The 25,291-nt window shown below is 37.4% G+C and overlaps 1 protein-coding gene across 6 annotated transcripts in view; it reads right to left on the reverse strand.

The window, feature by feature from the left end:
• The window catches only part of DGKB (diacylglycerol kinase beta), a 623,008-nt gene extending 598,271 nt beyond the window's left edge, over window positions 1-24,737 (reverse strand). For all 6 annotated transcript variants that reach the window (XM_057731678.1, XM_057731674.1, XM_057731676.1 and 3 more), the window contains exon 1: window positions 24,668-24,737. In XM_057731678.1, coding sequence (XP_057587661.1) covers window positions 24,668-24,737 — 70 coding nt within the window. The remainder of the gene's footprint in view (window positions 1-24,667) is intronic.
• Between the last annotated feature and the right edge of the window lie 554 nt (window positions 24,738-25,291).

Consider the following 25,291-nt stretch of genomic DNA (forward strand, 5'->3'; position numbering starts at 1 on the left):
CAGAGATTTATTCAGTTTTCCTGGGTGTCTCCCATGTGTATAGAAGGTGACCATGTTATTAAACTTTTGTTTGCTTCTCTCCCATTAATCTGTCTTATATCAAGTTAATTATTAGACCAGCCAAAGAATCTAAAAGAGAAGGAAAAAGTTTTCATCCCTGAAGCTGGCAACTCACAAAGGGATTTTTACTGCCCAGACACGGCCTGCTCCAAAACTACTGTAGCTGAGAGGTCCTGGAACCTCTGACAAACGCCAGAAAAGGTAAGAATTCTTAAGATGTTAGAATCAGAAATCTCTGCCTATAGCGTCTGATGGAAGTGGCAGTCCTTTCCTTTTTCTACATTTAGAATAGCAGGAGAAAATAATCATGAAACTACTTGGGTATAGCAACTTTGGTAATAACTTCTTATGAGTACTCTTGTTTTCTATTGATGGCCCAGAGATGGTCATTGTTTTGTATGCATTGGTATAAGGAAGAAAACCACAGGTCTGATGAGGCTTTCCTTTCATCTTGTTTTATGTCCTGATAGATTGGTTTTGTTACCAGTGCTAATATTCTCTCTGGTCTCCACCAACCAGAGCACGCATGTACTGCCATGCATTTGGTGGACAGCCAAATAGGCTGTGGTTTCAGTAAGCAGCATTCTCTTTGTCCAGCCATGACAGCTCTCCGGGCAGGAAGGAGTTGTCATAAGGGGGTTCCAGTCCATAACGGGCCTTTGTCATCTCAACATTTATTGTCTTCTTAGTCCTGGAAAAGTCCCACTCAGGTATCACCTATACAATGTCACAGATTAGTGGGTCTGTTGCTGGAGGCATCTCACATTCTTCTGGGAACCTGGAGATACTGTTTGCACTACACAATTCTTACCACCTGTGACAAGGAAAGTCCTTGCTTTCTTAGGCTAACTTTGGGAGTGACTTTCTGAATCTTGTGAGGGCTGTACTCTTCTTGTGGTTTGCCTCTTACACCCTTAGTCAAGCGACAAAAAGGCACATTAGTCTAAATCACTGTTGATATTAATAGAACTTATTCATCAATGGGCAGACAATGGATCTTTTGGATAGGAACATTTTAAAACAATTTTTAGAGTGCTCTCATCCTAAACAATTGTTCTATTAGTACCTATGAAAGATCAAATTGGAAAGAGGACACAAAGAAGTATAACAGCTGGCCTTCAGAGATCCTTAATAAAATGAAAGAACAGAAATTGGACTTAGAATAAAAATTAAGGTCTATATCCAATGTAAATTCCATTCTCAAAATCTTGCTCCATCTGCTTCTTTTAGCTTCCCTTCTCTTACAAGATTTACAGAAAGCTCTCTGGGTTTAATCTCCAGGTCCTGTACATACAGGTTAGTCATATAAATAATGAAAGCTGGGAGATGAATTTAGCAGAAGCACTGGGACAAGCAGTAGGTCTTGCTTTGCTGTTTCTTACCACTCCTCTTTAAAAGGAGCAGGACCCTGTGGGACTCTCCCAGGTACAAATTCTTTCCATGTCCCCGTCTCTGGTTTGTAGGAAATAAACTTCACTCAGCTTCCTTGACCTTCCCAGGGTCCCAAAGGACAAATTCTAACAGTCTCTAATCAGGGAAGGGAGGGAATGTAGACACAAAGAAGGAGCAGTGCAAAAACAAATAGTGCAGTTGTGGGGCAGGGTTCTGGTTCCTCCTCAAGGACTATGCATACCAATATCTTTGAATTCTTCAGTAGGAACTAAGGCCCCCACCCAGGTGGAGGATGGTAACTTCAGGTTGAACACAAGATTCCTGGAGCACCACCATGTTACCTCACCACCAACCAATCAGAAGAAAGCCTGCACACAGTGGAAGATAACAAAGACTCTGACCCCTCCCCAAATGATTCTCCCTTTAAAAATGTTCATGGTCGAGCAGAAGGCTCAGAGTTGGTTTTTGGACATGAGTCTACCTTCTCCCCAGGTTGCTGGTCTCTTGAATAAAGCAATCTTTCCTTTCAGCCCAACACCTGCCTCTTGACTATTGGCTTCTGAGCTGCAAGCAGGCAAGCCTGAGTTCAGTAACACACCTACTTCCCAAGCCTCTGTAATCAGGCTCTCCAACTTCAGACATTTCTGTGCAATGTCCTCTGCAGATGTATCCTGGATCCCCACTGCAAATAATTCAGGTCCCCTGCACAGCAGCAGATCTTCAGAAAACTACTGAAATCAGAAGGTATAGTGTGGAGGAGTCGTTTCATTTTGTAGATCAATATCATCAGCTTCCTGAGGAACCTTTACTGAAATGGATTATGAGGGGGCAGCTGATTGTTGAACAATGCAGGGTTTAGAGGCGCCAACCACCCACACAGTTGAAAATCCACGTATAACTTTACAGTTATCCCTCAGTACTTGTGGTTCTGCATTCATGGATTCAATCTACTACAGATTCTGTAGTACTATTATACATCTTCATTGAAAAAAATCTGCAAGAAGTGGAGTCATGCAGTTCAAAGCTGTGTTGTTCAAGGGACAGCTCTCACTAGTTTGGGATCCGAGTCTTCGGTGTTGAGTGTCACAGAGCAGAAGAGCATGTTTAGGTTGATATAGAACCAAGAGCTCACTACCTGGGTCACAGGGTAAATGCTGTAATTAGGGGTCCCTTTCGCAGGAGCACCTCAAATAATCTTCTTGTTGCAAAACCGAAAAACAGTTTGGGAAACTTTATTAAACTTGCTGTCTCAGCTTCCCCTCATGGGTCTTACAAATGCGAATAAAAACATTAAGTTAATTAACAAAAGAATAAGATGAGGCCAAGGGGAAAGTAAAGGGACTCTCCCCAACAGGGTGGAAATTTTTAAATGATAATTAAAGAATAAAGTGAATAAATTGAATACTGATTGGGGTAAAACAAAGTTGAAACAGAAAGAGGAGAATAAGAGGACTCATCCCAGTAGTGTAGACATCTTTAGATTGTTTTAAGAACTGGTTAAATAAAACTGACACTAATGGGGTTACAACAAAGGTTTTGATACAAGAAAATCAAAGGTCGAGTGGGCCAAAAGGGACCTCCTGCTGGTCTGCCAACATTAAAGGGCCCCAAACTAGTCCACTCTAGTCCACTCTATTTACCCAAGCTTGAAGAAATTTAAAAACTGGAAGGTAGAAAGCAACCATTTGGGTCAGTATTTAGGCAGATGAGTCAAGACTGACAAAAGGGCCAAGGTCCCTTGGTTCAGTTCCTTACTGAATACCCAAAGCTTTTTATAGAAGAGTAAAATGGTCATGAGGTAAAGAAAAAAGAGTTTCCTGGACTCTACAGGAAACTCATGCACTGTGACACAAAAGCCACTGGTGAAGCCCTGATGTGGGCAACAATTAGACTGAAACGCTATGGAAATGTAAGCTTTGATAGGATCCTAAAAATTGCAATGTTTAAACAGGCTTTCTATAAAGAATTTTGTCAACTTTACCTGAATGCTTTATGGAAACGGATATTACGTCTGGCCAGGAGCACTCCTCCTACTCAGTATGTAAAACCAAAACCTGTTGATGAAGTCCTAACTGTATTTGTATAATTAGGATGTAAGAGTTGATGGAACTAAGGTCAAAGTTTGTACTGTAAAATAAAATTCATATATTATGGCAAAACATGAAAAATTTAAACATAAAAATTTTGCCTCTGCCTTTGGCCCCCTCTCTTCCCTCCGCTGTGCCTTGTGTATCTGCATTATGCATCAACCCGATCTCCCCATCAGCAGAAATACCTGTTCAACCACGGAGAACAACATTCTCCTAGCGCCAAGCAGACAACCCCTTAAAAAATAACATTCCTTCTGGTTCTTGTAAGGGGTCACCATGACCCATCAGTTTGTACTTGCAGATTTGCATTGTGTAAACTGTCAATAATATGTCACTTAATGTATAGCCCTCTGTTACAAAAATCATATATAACTTTGCTTTGACTTATAATTGGTAGAACAGCTCTCAGAGCATTCTGCTGCTAGGTTATAATCCTCAATTTGGCTCAAATAAAATTTTCCACTTCTTTCTTAGACCCACTGATAAATTTTTCATGGACAGTAAGAAAACATGGTCTATTTGAACAAGATTATGTGAAGTAGTTGTGTCTCTTCTACATGATTGTGTTATGGGAATGAACACTGTAGCTCACCGGAGAATGTACCCTTTATCTAATATTGCAAAACAGAAGGCATGTAAATCTAAGCAATATTAATTGGACATGTTAAAGGGAACCAACAAAACTGCCTGAGACCACACAGTGTGGTACAGATGCTGGAGGCTGATATTCAAGGCTGGATAGAAACCATATTAGAGGCTTTCCCCCCTAAAGTGAATTGGTCTAAGATTGACTTCATGTACTCAGAAAAAGAACATCCAAAGCCTTTGTTAGAATGCTTTATCCAGAATTTACAAATGCATAAATCTTTTGGTTTCCATCTTAGCTGGAAATCTTCTACATGATATAATAAAGAAAATTGAAGATAATTTAGTTGGTGGGTGGGTGGGCCCTTGATATTCAGTCTGTGATCCAATTCTTTGAGAATTTGGAAGTAACCATCCTGTCTGGCAAATCTCCACAAGGCCAAAGGTGTGGCTCCACAGGCAATTCAAAGCCCTACCAAGATCCAAACCTCCCCTTATTGAGCTGAAAATGCCTAGAGGTATGGGAGATTAGAAACAGAATTGTTCCACACTTAAAAAGAAAAAAAAAAATTAAACAGTAAGTACTCTAGACCTCTGATAATAGGCAAATATACCTCAAAACTCCATCATGGGGGAAAAAACTAAAAAACAAAAAACTTGGATACTTTCTCTGTGCTTTTGTGATTTAGATTTTCTACACCTGCCTGTTCTCTAGGACCTAAGAGCCATTCTTTGAAATGGAAATTTTAGGAAACTGTTTCTCATCAAAAAGAGGAAAAAAAAAAAAGAGAGAGAGAATATTTGGAAATTGGGCAAGTGAAAAAATCTTTTCCACAAATATTAGTAACTATACAAGATCTCTGTGTCTGTCTAGATGCTTATTTGTGTCTATATATGTACATGTAGATATGTGTTATTTTTCTACCACTGGATGGTGTTGCCAATATTAATTTAGTTGGGTCAAAGGCAAGCATTTATAAGGATTGGGGATATTCTAAAATGCTCAGAAATATAGAAACTAACCCAAATGTTTTTCAAATTCATGTGATCTGGGATAATCTTTGATAAATAAAAGCTAGTTGACGTTTGCTGGCTTAATTAAAATAGGTGTGTCTTCAGAGTTATAAGCTTTAAATACAATGCATACAACTTTTATTCTGCCTGAGTTTACTAGTCAAACAAATTCATATTACATATTTTACAAAATTTTTCAGCAAGAAAATTAGCTTGAGATGATGGCTGACTTTGTCTAATGTCTCATGAAGTTTTCATGAGTAATCTAAACACAATTGTTGGAAGCAAGTGATTTAGATAGATGTAAGTAGGATTAAGAGTTTTTAAGTAAACCTTTTGCAATAATTATGTTTTAGGGTATGCATGCTTAAAAATAGCTTCCAAATCTTTTTGGTAACTTAAAACTTCAGTTTTGCTAACTTAAATGATGGAACTTTATTGACAATCTAAAAAACATTTCCAAGAAACAAACAAAATTTAAATAACCTGTATACATCCTGTATATAGGTGAGATACCCAGGAAAACTGAGTAACTCTCCAAAATGACCCAAGCCATCACCTTAAATACCATTCCACGCTAAAGACAAAAGAAAGATGTTGAGGTAGGGGAGGCCAGTTCTGGGAGGTTACCACGACAAGCACAATAAAGAAGGGTATATTTCTTATTCAGATTTAAGTTGGTGCCTTCTCCACTGACAAGGGTTTTTAGAGAATTGGTCATCCTCCTCTTCCTGGTCAGAGGGAGATGACTTTACAAATGAAGATTTCTCTTGTAAATGTCTCTTACAAAATGGTAACTTTAACTTGGTTTTCAGAGCTTCTCCTTTATCTGTAGTTTCTTAAAAATAACCAGCTCAAGGTCATACTTATGTCAAAGAGGTATATTCGGGGATGGCAGATTCTGTTGCCCTTCACAGATAAAGAATGATTAAATAGGTGAGAGACTACAGGATGAGGTAAGGGAGCTTATGAAAGGGTAAGTATAAACTACTAAATGACAGATACAAGTATCAGAGCCTTCTACAATCATTTGTACAAGCACAGAATCACAAATTAAAGACTTGACGTTCTGATTATGAAGGTTTATTTCTACGAAGACTTTTCTTGCATCTCAGAAGTCAAGGATGTCTTCAACTATAATATTTTTCTACTCAATATTTTAAGTATAGTTGGATGATGCAATCTATACTTAGCTGAATTCACCAAGGATTTAAGCCAATTTATATATTTTATCGTGTGAAATAAAATTCATATTTTATGGCAAAATGTAAAAATATTTAAACATAAAAAATATTTCTCTGCCCTTTAACCTCCTCTCTCCCCACTACTGTGCATTGTGCATCTGTATTATGCACTGACCAAACCTCCCCATGGGCAGAAATACCTGCTCAATCATAAAGAACAACATTCTCCTAGCATCAACAAAACAACTCCTTAAAAGATAACATTCCTTCTTGATCTTGTAAGGGCTCACCACTTTGTACTTGCAGATCTGGATTGTGTACACTGTCAATAATACATCATTTAACATACAGCCCTCTTTTTCAAAAATCTCATATAACTGTGCTTTGACTTCTAATGGGTAGAACAGTTCTCAGAGCTTTCTAAGATGCTGCTCCCAGGTTATAACCCTCAATTTGGCTCAGATAAAATTTTCCATTTCTTCCTTAGATAAACCGATTCATTTTTTGTGGACAATTGTGAACAATTCATCTCATAATTTAAGAATTAAATTTATATCTACTTATACTTCATACAAGCACAGAGAGCCTAAAATATCTTTGTACATTCAAAGAAAGAAACGTGGGGAAAAAAAAAAAAAAAAAACCTGTTCAAAAACTATGATTGAGGAAGCAGTGCGATCTCAGTACAAATTAAAGTTAAATTACCTAGGACAAAGAAATAACTAAATTAATGGATAGAATACTGAAATATGTAGATAAGCTACAACATTTGATTTTTAATTGATTCTCATTTCTTATATCCTCAATTACAACTTTTTATTCCTAAACCAGCAGATTTTTAAAGTGTTTTCTCAAAAAAATTTATCTCTGTGGTGTACTGAATATAGGATACTTTTGTTGCATCAGAAATTAGCCTTTAGGGGGAGAAATATAGTTATTATAACATCTTGGTAAAAAATCATAAGGACACTGAAGATTTTATATTTTAGTTAATTTCAACTGAGAAAATGTAAAAAGTTGACAATACTATACAACATCAGAGATAAATTTAAAAATCTATGATTATTTTCTAAACTGAGAAAAAAAAAGTGATGTTTAAAATCAATTATCCCCAACAAACAACTCTCACAAAAATAACTGATTAACAATCAAGAAGGAAGTGAAACTAAAGGTATTAAAATTTTCTGTTTCTCCATATTCTACAAGATTACCTGCAAAGAATATGTATATGGCTTTTAAAAATAAATTTTAATTTATTTAATTGTTCTTACTCCTTAGTCTATATTAGCATAACCTGTAACCTCACCGACTTTTCTTTTAGTTGCACAATCTTTTTCTCTTCATTTTTTTTTCTCCCTAAATAAGCAGCAAGTGATAAATGAAGTAAAATTCCATATCAGAGAATACAATAATCTTGTTTTTGACAATTAGGATAGTTAATTTTTTCTAGGATACTAATTTTCTCTCTCAGGATTATGATAAAGAAAAATAGTGTTCAAGGGAAGAAAATAGAAATGAAATAGAATGAAGAGGCAATACAGGCTGAGAAAATGAGAGGGTGAGAGACAGATCAAATTTAGTTATTTTGGAAAAGAAAATTAGTAGCAAAATATGTTCATTACTGATCAGCATTCAGAATGTTACATTATATGGCTAAAAAAATTATTAAGATCCTCAAAAGTTTCTTCATTAGCCTCGACTTGGAGAAATTTGTATATATGGAAGACACATTAAGTTCATTTATACCTACCATTTTTTAAACTACTAAATTGATTTAGTATGTGTCATTTAAGATCACATTACAAAGTTATATAAAAATATCATTTAGGGCTCTATTTTTATTGATTACAAAATCATAATTTTAAACTTTTCAATGCTCATAATAAATGACCCATTCCATATGGATTAGTCCCAACAGAAACACCTTGTTTGATGGACATATAAATTGGAGACAAACTAAGAAAATTATGTACCAGGTGAGCAGAGACATTACAGAGCATTCATTCAGCTGTTGTTCTTCATGTGTTCCTAGGTGGTGGGAAATACAAGGCACCCCACTGGCTTGAACTGAAGAGCTCCTCTCTAGAGGAGGATGGTGTTTCAGATATACTAGGCTAATCACTGGCTACTGCCTAATAAGGCAGTGCCCCCACTCTCCAAAAGTACTTTTTAAAGGGTTCACAATTTAAATAAATGATCTAGGCAATTTCTTCTTTCCCTAAAATTAACTCTCTATTCAAAACAAAAGTATAACTGAATTCCTACCTATGGAAAACAAAAACATAACTGAATTCTTACCTCTACATTATAGCAACAAAGGATAGACTGTGAGGTAGAGGACAGAAGGAACACAAATACAGAGGTAGCCTGGGCTTCCTGTCTAATTCATTTCATTTTTGTCAATTGCATTAACTCTCCAATTGCAAACTTCCCTTTGCCCACTTACTGGATTATACCTGGCAGCATTTCTTGTTACTGCCACTGCCTGAGGCAGCCTATTTGATTTTGCCTACACTGCTCAGGGCTTACACAGAACAGTAGAGTTAAATTTGCACTAAAAAGGAGCCAAGGTGTTAAATGCTTACTCAAACAACTTGGCGGACCCCATCAACCTTTGGATTCCTACTAAAACCTGGAAATGGACTCTGCCCTAGAGAAATATACCTGCTTCACTGAAGCTTCTGCCCATAATCTCTGATTTTTTCATGAGTTTCTTACTGCTTTCAAAGTGACTTCAACTTCCTGCCCATCGGAACTCTCAAAGCTCCCTTAGAAGGTGTACTGAAAACACTTTGAAAATGATTCACTTCTCAGCCCAGCAGCCTCCAAGAAATATCATATTTTATATTTTGTCTTAAGTCATAGCAAACGTGTATCCTTTATGAATAATTTGAACTTCCTAATCCCTTTATTCATTTTTCCCCTTCTTATTCTCATTCCTGTTGGAGAGCAATTTTGTTTGTTTATATTGGGTTGGCCAAAAAGTTCATCTGGGTTTTCCCGTAAGATGTTCTGATAAAAACTGAGCGAACTTTTTGGCCAACCCAATACTTTGTTTTTTAAACTAATGATCACCCAAAGGATAACATATAAAGAATCACATAGCAGAATGATTAAATGCATGGATCCAAGACACAGCCCACCTGTTTTGAACCATGGCTCTATAATTTAATGACCTTAGGCAAGTTATTTAATTTCTCTGAGCTTCAATTTCCTCATCTGTAAAATGGAGATAATCATAAATAATTGCTGGCCTCACAGAGTTGCCATGGGGATTAAATACATTAGTATAGTGAAAGCATAGGTACTTAGTAAAATGTGACCAAAATGAACTCATGATAAGCTCTTTATTAGTTAGTATATTAAATTTGCCATCCAAGCTGTGTTCCGAGTAATAATAAGTATCAGCATGTACACATTTGGCTAGCTTTAAAAGTGCACCACTGTGAATACTGTAAAATAGACCCAAGGTCTGCAATGAGCTATCTTTTGCCCTCATGGGATGAAGCCATGAATAACAGCTGATCGTGACTACACAGGACACCAAAATAATGGTCTTGCCAGCTTTGATCAAGTGAGGCTCAGGCAGGATGGAATCAAGACACTGCAAAGGGCTACAAAAAGAGAGAGGAAGGAAAACAGGAGACGAAAGGGCCGAACAGATGAACCAATGCTTTCTCTCATGCTCTGTGCTCTAGGTATGTTTTTGATCAGATACTAATGGTATTACATTCTTTGTGAAACGTGGCCTATTTCTGAAGACCCTTTAAACATTGTATGGAGTAACAGCACGGGGACAGTTGGAGAAGGCACTGCCCAGGAGTTTTGACCTGTGGAATGGTTACACCTACATCCAAGCATACTATAGAAAATTCCAGAAGCTTCCACTGTGGCATTAAACTGACAGTAGAGAGTCACAGAGCATTTTAAGAGAAAGGCACTGATAAGACGGATACATCTTGGACTCTGCAGTGAACCTGAAGAAGAAACATAAGCTTTGAAAATGCCGTTTCCACTCCAAAGTTAGGAGCAGGCTATATTATGTGGAGGGTGTGTGTGTATGTGTATGAATATGTACATATGGAGGAGAATCTGGAGAAATCTGAAGAGTGGCAGCATCTCTGTATCCTGACCTCTGTGCTACCAGTAGTTTAGAAAGCAAATTTTCATTAGATTAGGAAATGTCGAGATAATACGCTAAGTTCATGATCACCTGGTCAAGAGAAGATAAAATATATGCAATTCTGTGATGCACTAGAAAGATTTTACAAAATACACTAGAGAGGAGGGCTTAGGAAAAGAAAGCCAGTTGAGAATCAAATAAGACCTGGTAGGAGCAATTATATGGCCTAGCACCAAGCTCTGCCAGCCACGAATCTCTCCAAGGTGTCTGGGTATCTCTGTGGTTTTTATTAATTCAAGGAGATCAAGAAAAGTCAGAGGTTATGGAGAACCAGGACAAAACCAGAAACAGTTGAAGAAGCAAGGATCATATATCAACTCATAAGATACGGCTAATTGAGAGCTAAGATGTTAGTGGACACTTTAGGTGGCTGAAATGAGAACTTCCAAACCCCACCTCATGAGTAGAGATGACACCATGAGCAAACTATGGGATCCACTTCAAAAGGACACCACACCTACCGATACCAGTGCAGTCTGGGGGAATGCACAGCACAGGCTGGTAAATTATGTTTCAAGCGATTCTTTCCTAGACAAAATGCTATCCTATTGGATCTGGCTGGGCTTCCTGTAACAGAGTCCTTTGGAGCCCCTGACTTACAAGACCCTGAGAAAAATGTAAAGAGTCCGAGGTGTCTGCGCTAACAAAGGAAAAATTCTGGACAGTCTCAGAGGACTATTATTCTTCAGTTCATCTCTGGGCATTACTGTCCACATTTCCCTAGAAAGATTATGGACACAACTCTCAGTGGTCTGAATGTATGAAGTTATGCACACCTCGGCTAACTGCACTGAGAAGCTCCTGTAGTTGCCAGAGGAGAACGAGGGGTCAGAAAAATGGTGCGTGTGGACCCAGCACCTGTAAGCAGGCTAATGTTGCTAATTAAGGTCAATTCAAACTTCTTTTAAGTATTGACCTATTCTTCACCTCTTACAGGAGAGACTGACTGGCATCTTCTCATGCTCCCCTTATGTGCCTTTGTGCAAACATACACGGTCAGTTAGAGGTCAAAAATCTCATGAGAGCAGTTCCAAATGTCTCAGCCTACAGGTTGTAGTGAAAAGGAGCCAAACACAAAGTATAAACTTTTTCTTGATACTGAAAGTTTTCAGATACCCAAGGACCTGAAAGAGCAGATGAAAGGGAAACTACAAAGTAGGAGAAAGAACGCTCTCATTTTATGTGGAATTCGGACTCAAAAACACTGAAGCAACATACAATTACAAGACACGTGGAATTTTCTCAGTGATCAATTTACGAATGTCTGTTTCTCCAAGATGGAGTCTTTGAGGGATAATGTTAAGGAACTCTGAAACTAATGGTATTGTTTTTTACTTCTCAACTCTATGCTTTTTAGATCAGACTGGGAGATAAGGTAATACAAGGAAAATGAGCAGAGAACTCAATATAATGGTGATGGCAGCCAATAGTAGAAGAAGAAAGAAGAATTCTGCAAGCTTCCTTCTCCAGAAAGCAGCTTTGAAAATGGCAGACATTAATATTAAATGGAGGTGTACCGTATAATAGTGCCTCGTAAATGTGGAAGCAGCTATTGCTGCTTCAGAAATACTTCCCTGAGACACTGAGAGTAACACCTGATATCTTTGACACCCAAGAAGAGAAAAGAGACTGGAGATCATTAGGGTGCAAAGAGCCCAAAATGTTTAAGATGTTTAAATTTTTTAAAGTTCTGCCACCGGTGAAGTGAATACAAGGGGAGTGGAAGGGAAAATGTGCCTTCCCAGAAAGGTTTATTTAAAATAATTCTGGCTCATAAGTTTAAAAAAATGCATGCAGTATTTCTTTGCCATCATAACTGGTTAATTTGATATTGGTAATAGGATATTTCAGTAATCACATGAAATCACATCCCACCAATAATCAGAATAAATCCTTTGTTCCACGCTTTCTTCGGGATTCCTTTCATTACAGGCTACCTCCTTGAATACCTTCTAACTAAAGCAGAGCTTTTATGAGTAAATTTCTAAAGAAAGACTTTCATTTAGCAGAATTTTAAAAATACCACCACTACTCTCTCATATCCATAGGGAAATGATAAACGAGAAAGACTTGGCAGAATTTTGTAAACATCTGGAGGACTCCTATCCAAGTCAGAACTGTGGCTACCAGCATTTTACTCTTTTCCTGATTTTTTTTTCATGTGAGTTTTGATTTCCCAACTGTCTTTAGTTTGAGCGCAGGTTTCAAGGGACAGTGTATTAACCTAATCTAGTAAGAAACTAAGCCATAAAAAATCTAGAAGTCATTTATCATTTGGCAGCTGTAGAAACTCAAATAGTAACACATTCTGCTTCAAAGGCACTTATGACATGGGACAGGACCCTCCACGTTCTTTCAATTGCAAGGAGTTCTCCAAGCATTCAACAAAAGGGAAGACTCTGAAGAGGAGTTACTGTCCCCTTCTCCCAGATCCTTCCTTTCTGTATTCAATCTATAATAAAGCACTGAAAAATAAGTTAATGGCGATTGTTACTTGTAAGAAAAAGGTGCGTGTCTGTCTGTGGGTGTGTGTAAATGTGTTTTTAGAGACTTACTTTTTAAAATAAAATGTAAGAATTAAGCTTATTTTTCATGGTAGACTCTAAAATAGCTGTAACTAAATGGATTCCCCTTCATCCTCCCTGGATGAATATAGAAAAGTAGGTGAGTCTCCTAGCTTGAAAAGTAGGGCACAAATAGGATGGATTGGAAAACCTAATGGTAGGGCACAGGGAAAGAAGAGGAATTAGAGACCAAGAGAAGGAGACTTCTGGGCACAAATCTGAATCTGGCTTTATTTGGACTGAAAGGCAACCTGGTGGGAAAATACGTGTTTTCATGAACCTCTGGGCTACTGATTATGGTGGTAAAGACCATTAAAGCTTATTGGGAGACAATTCTCAATGTTTCTTTCATGTTTCTGCAGGTTTTACAAGCAGAGGTGCACACTACTACTTTTTTTTTTTTCCAAACTATCATTTCCAGGATGTTTTTGGAGTGAAAAACCTTGAGAGACACAGATTGTGACCCTCTTTTGAGCAAAAGGCAGGTTTGTTTACTGTCTATTATAAAACATTCAGATTCCCTAAATCTGGAGTTCTCCTATGACTCAACTCACTGCTTGTGCAAAGGTCACCTGGCCCTTTCATGTTTCCCTATGAAAACTAAGGTAGGGGAGCCAATAAAAGCATGAGGTACATGACATTTTCTGTGACTTGATTAATAAAGTCCTCTCTCTCTGACCCAGGGGTCTTACGTCTTCTTCTAGCATCATGAAGTGCTGCAACAAAATAACTTCTTACATTGTAAGCAGGGTAAGATTTCAGACCCACAGTCTTGGCAATTTTCTTCCTTATAAAATACATATTGGGGTATAAGAAAATAATCCTTGCATCTGAAGATGCCTAGGCAAGGCTTTGAAAGAGACTGAAGGATTTGAAGATAAAATGCGGAAAATTGGGCCACAAGAAGTAGGATGGTGTTTCTCGTGTCATCTCATAGAAGCAAACTGTAAAATTCAATGAATAATAAAATTAGAAATGTGTATTTGGGAGAAGCACAGATACTGAACTATTGAAAAAGAGAAGAAATAGTAGAAAGATAACTCAGAACATTAAACAATGAAAGCAATAATTAACTTACATCTGGTGGTTTGTAGTTTACAAAGCATTTCCACATGTACTATTTTATTTGAGTCGTACAACATTCTTGTGAGTAGGCTTTATTATTTTCTTAATTACACAGTAGAGAAAATTAAACTTTAGAAAGGTTATGTAACTTGCTAACGGTCAAAACTAATACATTAAGGAAATAAACAGTAGAGAAGGACTTAAGAAAACCGAATAGAAGCAAAACAAAAATCTAGATTTGGCCATAAGCTTGGAATCTTTCATCACCAAGTTTTTCTCTTTACATGCTGCCCCACTTGTTCCCTATAAACATGTCTTTCCTATGTGAAAGAATAAAAGCTCTCTTTTTATTTTATTAAATTTAGCTATGATCCTATTTTTTTTCACGGCTAAGAGTCTATCAAGAGTAGCTTATACATATTCTCTCTGCCTCTCTTCTTTTCCACTCAATATCTTTAATTTCTCCCAATGACTATATGTTGATAGGCAATATTTTACTAATGCATTCACAGATCCATATTTTATGACTGTTGATGAATCCTTCAGTCTTGTCCTCAGTGTTTATGCACGTGTCTGTGTGCACACATACACGCTCAGACACAGACATGTACAGACACCAGCACATGTTTCCAATTCTTCCCTAACGTGTCACTTTCTTTCATGCCTCAGCACATGCTCTGATACCTATTTGGAGTTTCTCTGCTTTTTTTTTTAACCCCATTCAATACTTTCAATTAAAATTACAATTCCACTCCCCTTTGAATACCTATCCACATGAAGAAGCATTAAAAGCTCTTGGAGAGTCTTGCATAGGTTTAGGTTCAAGATGGTGACACAGGAGGCTCCTGAACTCACCTCCTCCCAGGGACGCACCAAATGTACAGCTACGTATGAAACAATTCCCCCTGAAAGAACTCCACAAACGAGGTGACCATGAGCGACCCCTATGCATAGGGCAAACAAGAAAAACCCCACATCAAAATAGGTAAGAGAGCTTGAGGCACAATCTTGCCATGAACCCCACTTCCACTGTGGTGACACAAAACCAGGAGGGGACTCACAACTCCCAGCTTCTCCCCGAGGAGCCAAGGGTTTCAACCCCACCTACGGTGCTTCAACTTTGAATACTTCTACCTGAGAGATGGGGCTCCAAAACAGCTAGCTTTGAAAGCTAATGGTGCTTGTGTCCAAGAGACTCACAAGGCTACAGGGAACTGAGAAACTGTTCTTAACGGCTCAGGCAGACTCACTGTGGCTAAGGCCCCAGATCCAGTGCAGAGGCAGATTAAAATCTGTAATGCTCAGATTTCAAAATGAGAATTTATCATGTATTGCTTATCAGATGTCTGTACACAGATAGAGAGATGTAGATATAGATATATATTAATGTGATCAGTACCATAGGGAGGAGATCATGGAATGTAATAGAATTTTAAGTGAGCAAAATGAAAACTGGCCCAACAATGTAAAGCAATTGAATTCCAATAAAGAGCTTTAAAATAAATAAATAAATGTACCAGTAATCCAGGAAAAAAAAAATGAGCAAAATAGTTTCTTCCAGGGGAAAGTATGTAAGATTTTGTATAGGAAAGGTGTCTAGTCTTTCCATTAAAAAGGACTATTCGCTTATCTTAATAGCTGTGGCCCGAGGAGCAAGCATCTACCTTAATACACGTTAGGGGCTGACTGCAATACTCTCCAGAGACGGGAGACTGGCAGACACCACCTTTGCTCTCTCTGCCCCTGCCTCCCTCCAGGTTGCCTGATACAGCAGAAGGGAGCTTGCACACAGGTCTAGTGCCCCAGCTTTTGCAGCTGCGCACACGGGATGCATCCCATGATGACGTGGCTCTGGCGGCCAGTGGGCTTTAGGTTCCGGGGTCCCACAAGTGTGTAACAGTGAATCAGCTCTTAACTTTCTGACTCCCAGGGCACAGCGTAGAGCTACGGACTGAAACACCCAGTCTCTCAGAGAAAGATGTCTATTTGCAGATCATGTACCAATAAGTACCTGAAAGGGTACTCTACATCACTCATCATCAAGAAAATGCCAATCAAAGTCACAATGAGATAACACTTCACACCCAGCAGAACGGCTATCATCAAAAAGATAAGAGGTAACAAATAAATATTGGCAAGGAGGTACACAAGAACCTTGTATACTGCTGATGGAAGTGTAAATTTGTACAGCCAGTATGGGAAACAGCATGGAGGGTCTTCAAAAATTTAAAAATCGAACTACCATATTTTCCAGCAATGCCACTTCTGGTTACATACCTTAAAGAAATAAAATCAATATCCGGAAGAGATATCTGCACCTTCATTTTCATTGCGGCATTATTTGCAACAGCCAAGACAAGGAAACAATAGCATATATATACACATATATATGTATCTAATTTAGCCATTAGAAACAAGGTCATCCTACCATTTGTGACAACAACATGGGTGGACCTTGAGGGCATTATGCTAAGTGAAATAAGTCAGAAAAGAGAAAGACAGATACTGTATAATCTCACTTATATGTGGAATCTTACCAAACTTAAATTACAAAGAACAGAATGGTGGTTCCCCAAGGCCAGGGGCAGGGGGTGAAATGGGTAAAGATGTTCAAAAGGAACAAACCTCCAGTTATAAGTATAGCGTAGTGACTATAGCTAACAATGCTGTATTGTGTATTTGAAAGTTGCTAAGACAGCGCATCTTAAAAGTTCTCATTCTTAAAAGTTCTCTTCTCTCTCACAAGAAAAAAAAATTGTAACTGTGTGGTGATGGATGTTAACTAAATTTATCGTGGTAATCATTTTGCAATACATATCAAATCATTATGTCATACACTTAAAACTAATACAATGTTATATGTCAACTGTACTTCAATTTAAAAGATTCTGGCAGATATAATATCTGGAGTAAGTATTTCATTGTTTTATCATCATTTGCCATGATATTTGTGTCTCTGAATAGACTAAGCTCTTTGATTGAAAGTACTATGATATTTATTTCTGTATGATCTAGAACCAAGCATAATGCCTAAGAGTAACAGGTACTCAATACTGTTGGCTGAATAATGACCAGTGAGTAAAATTAAGTTCCTCTAGTCTGCATACTCATATTTGCATGCGTGGGGGCGGGGGGGGGCACTTCCTGCTATAATGTGGATGGTAGCATCTAAGGAAACTTCTAGCGAATAACAACCTTTAATATACAGCTGCATTAGGTTGAAGTACATAATTTAATCTGTATGAATCTTTGTGATAACTTTTGCTACAATTTATACTAATTTTAGTAATAAGAACAAGAGTAATTATTTACAGGTGGGGAATACTGTCCTCATTTTGTAAGGTGAAGAAACAGAAGCTTAAAGCGATTTTGATGACTTGCTTAATGTTCCACAGTTAATAGGAGGTTGTATTTTACTTGCATGATACTGTCCACATTAGTAGTTTTCACCAAATATTTCGGTCTCCCCCGATGTTGGACAGACAGAAAGAATGCATTTCTCTACTCCCTTGAAATTAGATGTGGTCATGTGGATTGCTTTGGCCAAAGAAACGTCAGCATAACAAATCAGGGAGAAGCCTTAAGAGCCAGCACTCAATGCACAAAGTCTATTTCTCTCTGTCATAGCATCTGCCAATTTTTAAAGGTGACGACTGCTCCATCTGACTGGGACTTGATCAAGGACAATATGAAATTAAACCATTTGCTGATTCAGATTTGGAAATGTAATAGGAGCAAGAAATAAACTTCTGTTTTGTTAAACCACTGTGATTTTGTAAATTTTTCAGTCATAACCTAATTTGGTCCACTTCAACCAAAATACTTCGCAGAGGTCCTAACTTCAATATTTAAGTTTGTTTGACCATAAATGTTAATTTATGGTTTGGGAGCAAGTTTGAAAATTTGAAAAAAAAATAGATGTTTCAAAATCATTGAAGATTATTTTTAGGATTCTAAAATAATAGAAAATTAACATTCATAGTTAATACTTTCTTTTACTACTTCAAGATTTACATATTAAAAAACTTAAGGTTTATGGACCCAGAGAAGCCACCAACAGAAAACTCAGTCTGAAACAGTACAACTAACAGGAACCAGTGCCAGAGATGAGGCGAAAGAGATTATGCAGCCAACATACATTCCAGAAATAAAATCTGGGTCAGAGCCAGGAACTGCTGAGTTAATCAATGTGAATCAGAAGAAACAGGGTCGGAAACGAGAGACATGTATTATCTAAAGTAGAGTCACAGATTCCAATTTCAGACCAAGTGTCAGGGCAAAGTCAAGACACACCATGTCAGTAGTATAAGCGAGTAGGCAAAAATTAAAGAACAAAAAGTCCTCATTTGATGTTAAACCACCTCAGTCACCACCATCATGATCCTCATCAAAACAATAACTGATAGAGTTCTGAGCACTTTACAGGCCTCTTCACACTTAATCATCATTGCAATCCCAGGACATAGGTGAAGAAAATGAGGTGCATATCACAGCAGTGAAATTCAAACACAGTTTAATCTAACACCAAATTATGTGTTCTCAGCCACTATGCTGAATGACTGTGCCATTTATTCTTCCGTCTTGTACAATGAGAGAAATCAACATGAAGGCTTGGCCTCCCAAAATAGAGCCCATGTAGCACAGGGCCTAGGACAAAAGTAAGAGCTAATCCCAGTGGGACAAATTAGAAAGAGGGCTAACATGTGATCTAAATCTGCTTAACAATAAATTAAATACGCACAGGGGAGGAGGTCTAGTCTCTGCCTCCACTCTCTTTAACCCATCATGTGTGGATCAAGCACAAAACACACCTCAAAGACACAGATCATCATGCTAGAGGGTGGAATTTCTTGGGAGAGGAAAGCTACTTAAAATGGAAAAGGGTTTTAGCAAAATTTTTTTTATTACAATTGCTTCCTGATTTTATTTTCCTCTCTTTTCCCTCCCATGTTTGTCATAAGGAGGAGTGAGGGAGGTTCTAAAGACCGGAGAAAGGAGCATGGGTAGAATGATGAAAACTGACTCCACTTGAGACAAAGCATCATGGAGGTTCACACAGCATCCTGTGCAATGTAGCAGGAAAAGAGAGCAGAAAGGTATTTTGGGGCCAAAGCCATAGTCAGAAGGTTTGTTTCTTTGCTCTGTCTTGTACACAGAAGCCCTTTGAGAGATGGCTGTGGCTGACGGAAATAAGAGGACCTGAGTCCTGGATTCCAGATTCCCCATGTTTAGAAACATGATTAACAACCTGTTTATGAACAAAGCGATCTTTGTAAGGAATATAAATGAATTATTACTGTTTTGATCTTTGCTAGCACTTATTCCGCCACAGCGACGGGCCAGGTAATCTTCCTGAAAGGGATCATCTGCCTCCTCTGAAGCTTATTGTGAGCATTAAGTGCATTAATACTTGCATATTACTGAGAATAGGGCACTAACAATCTATTATTGATGATGATGATGATGACTGTCTCATTAAATCCTAGAACACTGTGAGGTGCAACTCTGCTTTTCCAGATGAGAAAGCTGAGGCACATGCAGTATATGTAACCTTCCCAAGGTCTCACGGCTAATGAGTCGAAGATGGGGCTGGGGTTCAACACTGTCAAATATTAGTTTGCCTGCAAAGCCTGTGCTCTTTCCACGAAGCCGTATCACACACCTGTCTCCAATGGAAGAAACTGTACACTAGGTCAAAATATTGGGCACATTGGTCCTTATTGAAAAGAACACGTTCATCATATAATTTTGCAACTCTCTACAATACCAGCTGTTATAAACAGTATGAAATTTATGAAAGTTTGGAAGTGTTCCCACTGTAATAACACAGTATTTTTCAAAAATAAGGTACATGCTATATCACACACTTTATATATAGCAAATAAAAAGCTAACCCTAAGTGACAATATGTGGGCAGATAATGAATCACTTGGAAATACTGTGTAGATTTTACATAGAAAATATTGTTACCCGTGAAAAGATCTGGAGTTTCTTAACCCTTTGCTGTGCCTTGGAACCACAGCAGGAAGCAGCGACAAACTAATCACGTGATAAGCTCAATTCTCTACACGGCAGGAGTGAGAGCTCTCCATCTTACAACAGTTTGGATGACTTTTTATGAAGAGTGGAGAAGAAAATTATACTCCTCTCCCACATATCAATGGAAATGCTTCCCATGGAGTGACTCAGCCTGAAACCCTGAACAGGAGCAAGGGCTCAGCATGCTATAGGCAGCCACAGCAGGCTCCACGTGAGCTGCCCTCAGCATTTGTGGGGACAACACAGATCCGGGGCTGCCAACAGCACCAGGAGCTTCTACCTTGTGGGAAGAATTTGGTCTTAATAGCAGAAAAAAAAAGGCACTGGCTCTTAATGCTCCAAAATGTGGCATTTTATAACTTGATCATCAACAATATGTTCAAACAGCCAACATAACACTCACTCTCTCTCTATTAAAATAACTGTAAACAGTTATATTATTTGCAACTCCCTGGGCACTGTTCTCATTACTTGACATATATTGACTCATTCAATTTAAAACGTACAACATTCAACATATTGATTATTTTTTCCCTTTTTCAAGTATGAAAACTGGGACACAGAGATGTTATATAACTTTTGGAAGTCAGACTTCTAAAATATGGTGGGACCAGGATTTGAACACAGCTGTCTGTGTGCTAGCTGCCCAGCCAGGAATGCTGTGCCAACCTCACTCTACTTTTCCCCAATTAATTATAAGGAAGGCCTAGAAATGGAAACAACATATACAGTTGCAGGGTGCAACAGACTAAAATCTTGCCTCCCCTAATGCATACGTTGAAACGCTACCTTGCAATATGAGGGGTCTGTGGGAGGTAAATAGGATTAGATGAGGTCCTGAGGGTAAAGCCCTGATGAACTGGATTAGTGCCCTTCTAAGTATCCCAGGAGAGCTTGCTGCTCCTCTCTTGTTCCTTCTACCATGTGAGAATACAAGGAGAAGCTGGCAGTTTGCAGCCCAGAGGAGGACCCTTAGCAGAATCCACACTGGCACCCTAATCTCAAACTTCCAGCCTCCAGAACTATGAGAAATAAATTTCTGTTGTTTATAAGTCACCCAGTCTGTGGTACAGCCTAAACAGAATAAGACACGACATATTGTGGCAATTGTGGAGAAAACTCAAGATCAGATAACTTGAGGAAGAGATCTTTATGGCATTATCTAAGTCGAACATTGAATGATTTGGTTTTGCGGGATACGGGTTTTATGAGCTCATTCATTTCAATCAAGAATTCGACAACCCCACACCATTCCCCAAAAGGGTATAGAACACTTATTTGAAATATATCACATATAATTTTAGCATGGTGCAATCTGAAACTTAAATTAATAACTTTTTAAACATTTAGTCATTTAATACATATAAACAATGTCTTATTGAAAGTTACAAAACAATTAAAATCAAGAAAGCAATTAAAATCTAATATATCACTTTTCTAATAGACTACAGAGGAATGTCACTTTGCCATCAATGCACTGCAACATGAAAGATCTTATCCTTAAATGCTGCTGATAAACTGATCACTTGTACTGCATAGCATGGAAAATATACCACTTTTATAACCTTCAGGATAATAAGTTTGTTTCCAGTTATGTTTTGACAATGGCAATTTATTACACAAAGATACATCCTAATCATAATATTCTTTGCTATTTAATTATACAGGAAACTTCTTAGAGGAGTAGGTCTAGCACTTTTCATCACTGTCTTGGTTAGTTAAAAAAGAGTAGTAAGTCTAATGATCATGGAATCAGCACTGTTTATTTCCTTCACAGCTAATTTGTCTTCTCATAAAATTCATTTTAATAATGTTCTTATAGACCCTGTGTCACTACTCACTACCAGTTTATTGAATGCCCATTAATCTTTGTTTCAATAGGTTACAACTTACATTTATGACAATTTTTATTACCACTTGTCTCAGGTATTTCTGTAAATTTATTACTAAATCAAGCATTTTAATGATATAATTAAATGTACCCCCATATTCCTTAGACAATAAAATAAAAGTAGCAGCCTATAATATATTTAATACCTTAGTATGAAATTCTGTTTATCAGTTCAAATGGAATTTGAATAGCTGAGCAAAACTTATTCTAGATAATAATTTAGCTATCATGGCAATAATTTATTGTATACTAGTGCTTCCATAGGCATGTTTCCTGTAAGTACCCAAACACTGGAAAATATATTTTAATAATCCAGCTAAGTTCAACATAACCTAAATGAACCAATATGCTTATTTTACTTGGGAGATTATGTCACCAAATTCTCCTGTCCTCCAAGTCAAATTTTTACAGCTAAATTTTAGAACTCTGTCTCTCTCTGCCTTTCTCTCTCTCTCTCAATTCTCATATTTTATCATCACCCAAGCTCTCTTCCACTAATTTTAACAATATAATATTTGAATCTATGCTTTTCTGGTCATCTTTCACCATTCACGTTTTTAAGTCTATTCCAGTAGCCCACTGGCCTAACTTCAATCTCTTTGTCTCATATATTATTCTCATATTTGCAAATTAAGCTTCTTGGAGCATGGCATTGTTCATGTCACCCTACCCTTTACATCCTACAATTACTCTTCACTGCCTAACTCAAGTTGAGCATTACATATTTTAATTCAGTCTCATTTTTACAGCCTTAACTCCACTTACTCCAATTTGTGGTATGGCTAAATGTGGCTCACTTCCTCAAATATATGCTCAATTTTTTTTTAATTTATATCATTTTTTTCTGTATTTACCTTAAATCTATTTTTTAAGATTCATTTCAAGTTCTACTTCTTCCATGAAGCCTTCCCTTTTTCCATCTCTAGCTTCATACTATACCCCTACAGATTCCTAAACTTTGCTTGCAGCACTTAGATTATATTTTACCTAGATATAGAGTCATTTATCCATTAGTTTCTAGCCTTCATTAAACTGTAAATTCCAAAGAAGGGAGGGTCCGTATCTGTTCATATCTGCATTTCCTACCATTCCAAGCAGAATACTCTCCCTAAAGAAGATGTTCAGAAATATTTAATTAATTATTGGATATAACACAACAGTAAAGAGCATATAGAAATTAGAAAACATAGGTAAATCATTTTTTAGCCAATTTTATTATTGAGTATACACATGTGGACAAGAATTCAGCCATCCTGGGCTAAACTGTCTTCAGGTGAAATGTAGATGAACTGTGCTTTCCATGGCTCCAAACAGTTTTTGAGCACGAGGACCACACTTTGATGTCAACAATTTCTGATTCCCCCCTGCATTTGACAGTTACTGTGTTTTTACCACTATTGACGGAGAAAACTTACAGGTTCTTGCACAGGTTCACATCTTCCTTACAAACACCCACCAGCACTCTGATAACCTCACCCAGAACACTTCAGCCCTCCAGTTAGGAAGACTCTGGAAAACCGATGAAATTGGCCTTTTCAGATAATACACATTGTTTGTTACTGTTCCTGACTTATAATACGTACCCCATAAATGTGAGTGTTATCATTCACTCACATATCTGTTTCTTATTAGTCCAATCCCGCATGTGAGTTTAGTCCTTTTCTCTGCCTCTTCTTCATAACATGATTCAATTCATTCCTGACACTTCTCTCCTACCAGCCCCAATTCTCTACATAAGCATCTCCAGCTGCTCCAGTTTTGCCTCTTTCACTACTGCATGCTATTGGTTCTTTTTCGCTTTCCAGTTCTTGCATTTTATTCTCTCCCACTCACCATTCTTATGACATTCCCTGCATAATCTTTCTCTACTCACCATGCCCCTAGCCTTTTGCTGCCTATTTATGAGTTGCTTCATTTTCTCTCTTCAACACCTTGACACAGTTGCTACCCAGATTTATTGTTAAACTCAATTTGTGAAACAGACCAATTTTTGAAAATCCATCATAAAAACAATAAATAAATACAATTGTACTGTGTATGTGTAAAGAAGCTTATCATATTTAAAAATTGCATGCTATAAACCGAATTACCACGACCTATGTTTTGTATCAATACACGCACTAAACAACGTGGTGTAAGGTTCTGACACCTTCTCTTTCTTTTACAACCTCTAATTTCAGTGCCATGATATATCTATGACTCCCTACTCCCAATTTTTTTGAAATGTTATGCAGGAAAAAAAAAATCTCACTTATCCTCTTACTTCTGCTTATCCTTCTCCTTGGTTACAGACTCACCAGTCTCCGTTCTCCCAAACTGTCTTATCCGTTGCTTCACATCTATTACAGCAGGAGTGTTTCCAAGTTCAGTTTTGCATCTTACATTCTAGTTCCTTTTCTTCTAGATTTAATATTTAGGTTCACCTGTTCCTTTTTCACATGCCAAACAGGTAGTTTCAAATCCACTTACTTGAAAATACAAGACACACATATTTATCCCAATGCTGAATGGAATTTATAATCTGTTTTTATTTATAAGTAAATAATATGTTGTTTTGTGCAAATACCAAGTCAAATCATATTATCAATATGAATACTTACATTCAGCATATTTCTGAAGCTGGGAAAATTCTGAGGGGCTGAGGTGGGCCCATTTTTCCTGGTTTGTCATGGTGGTGGTGAGATCTCTTACATACCAGGTGAGGAATTCTTTATTCAGGTGTTTGGCAGAATTTATGCTTCAGAATTTCCACATGGCATGTTTCATCATAAAATACCTCAAGCTTTCAAAATATGCAATCTGTCAACATGAGACCACTGTGGATATGAGTTTGTAGTTTCAATAAGGTATTAAAACACTGCAAAAAGAAAAACAAAGATTGAAAGAATAGCATTAATAAACAAAGAAAAAAATTGACAAGTTATAGAATGTTAAAGATTTTTAATTCCTAAATAATATTTCATAGTTATTCTATTTTGCACTATAATCTTTAATTGCTCACTCTAATGGTATTTTATATACATTTTCTAATGCCAAAGCATAGACGAAATATGATTAAAAATACAGTGCAAAGAAAATTTTATAAGGTCTAGTTTCATACAAATAGACTTTTAATGTTCAGTTTTATACATTCTACACTCCAAGAGCAAAAAAGGGTATCATTTTTATCAATCTGAATTTATCAATTTTTAATATCTAAACAAATGTTATGTTTAGACCCAAAT

Source organism: Hippopotamus amphibius, chromosome 4 (genome assembly GCF_030028045.1).
Source record: "Hippopotamus amphibius kiboko isolate mHipAmp2 chromosome 4, mHipAmp2.hap2, whole genome shotgun sequence".
Classification (NCBI taxonomy): domain Eukaryota; kingdom Metazoa; phylum Chordata; class Mammalia; order Artiodactyla; family Hippopotamidae; genus Hippopotamus; species Hippopotamus amphibius.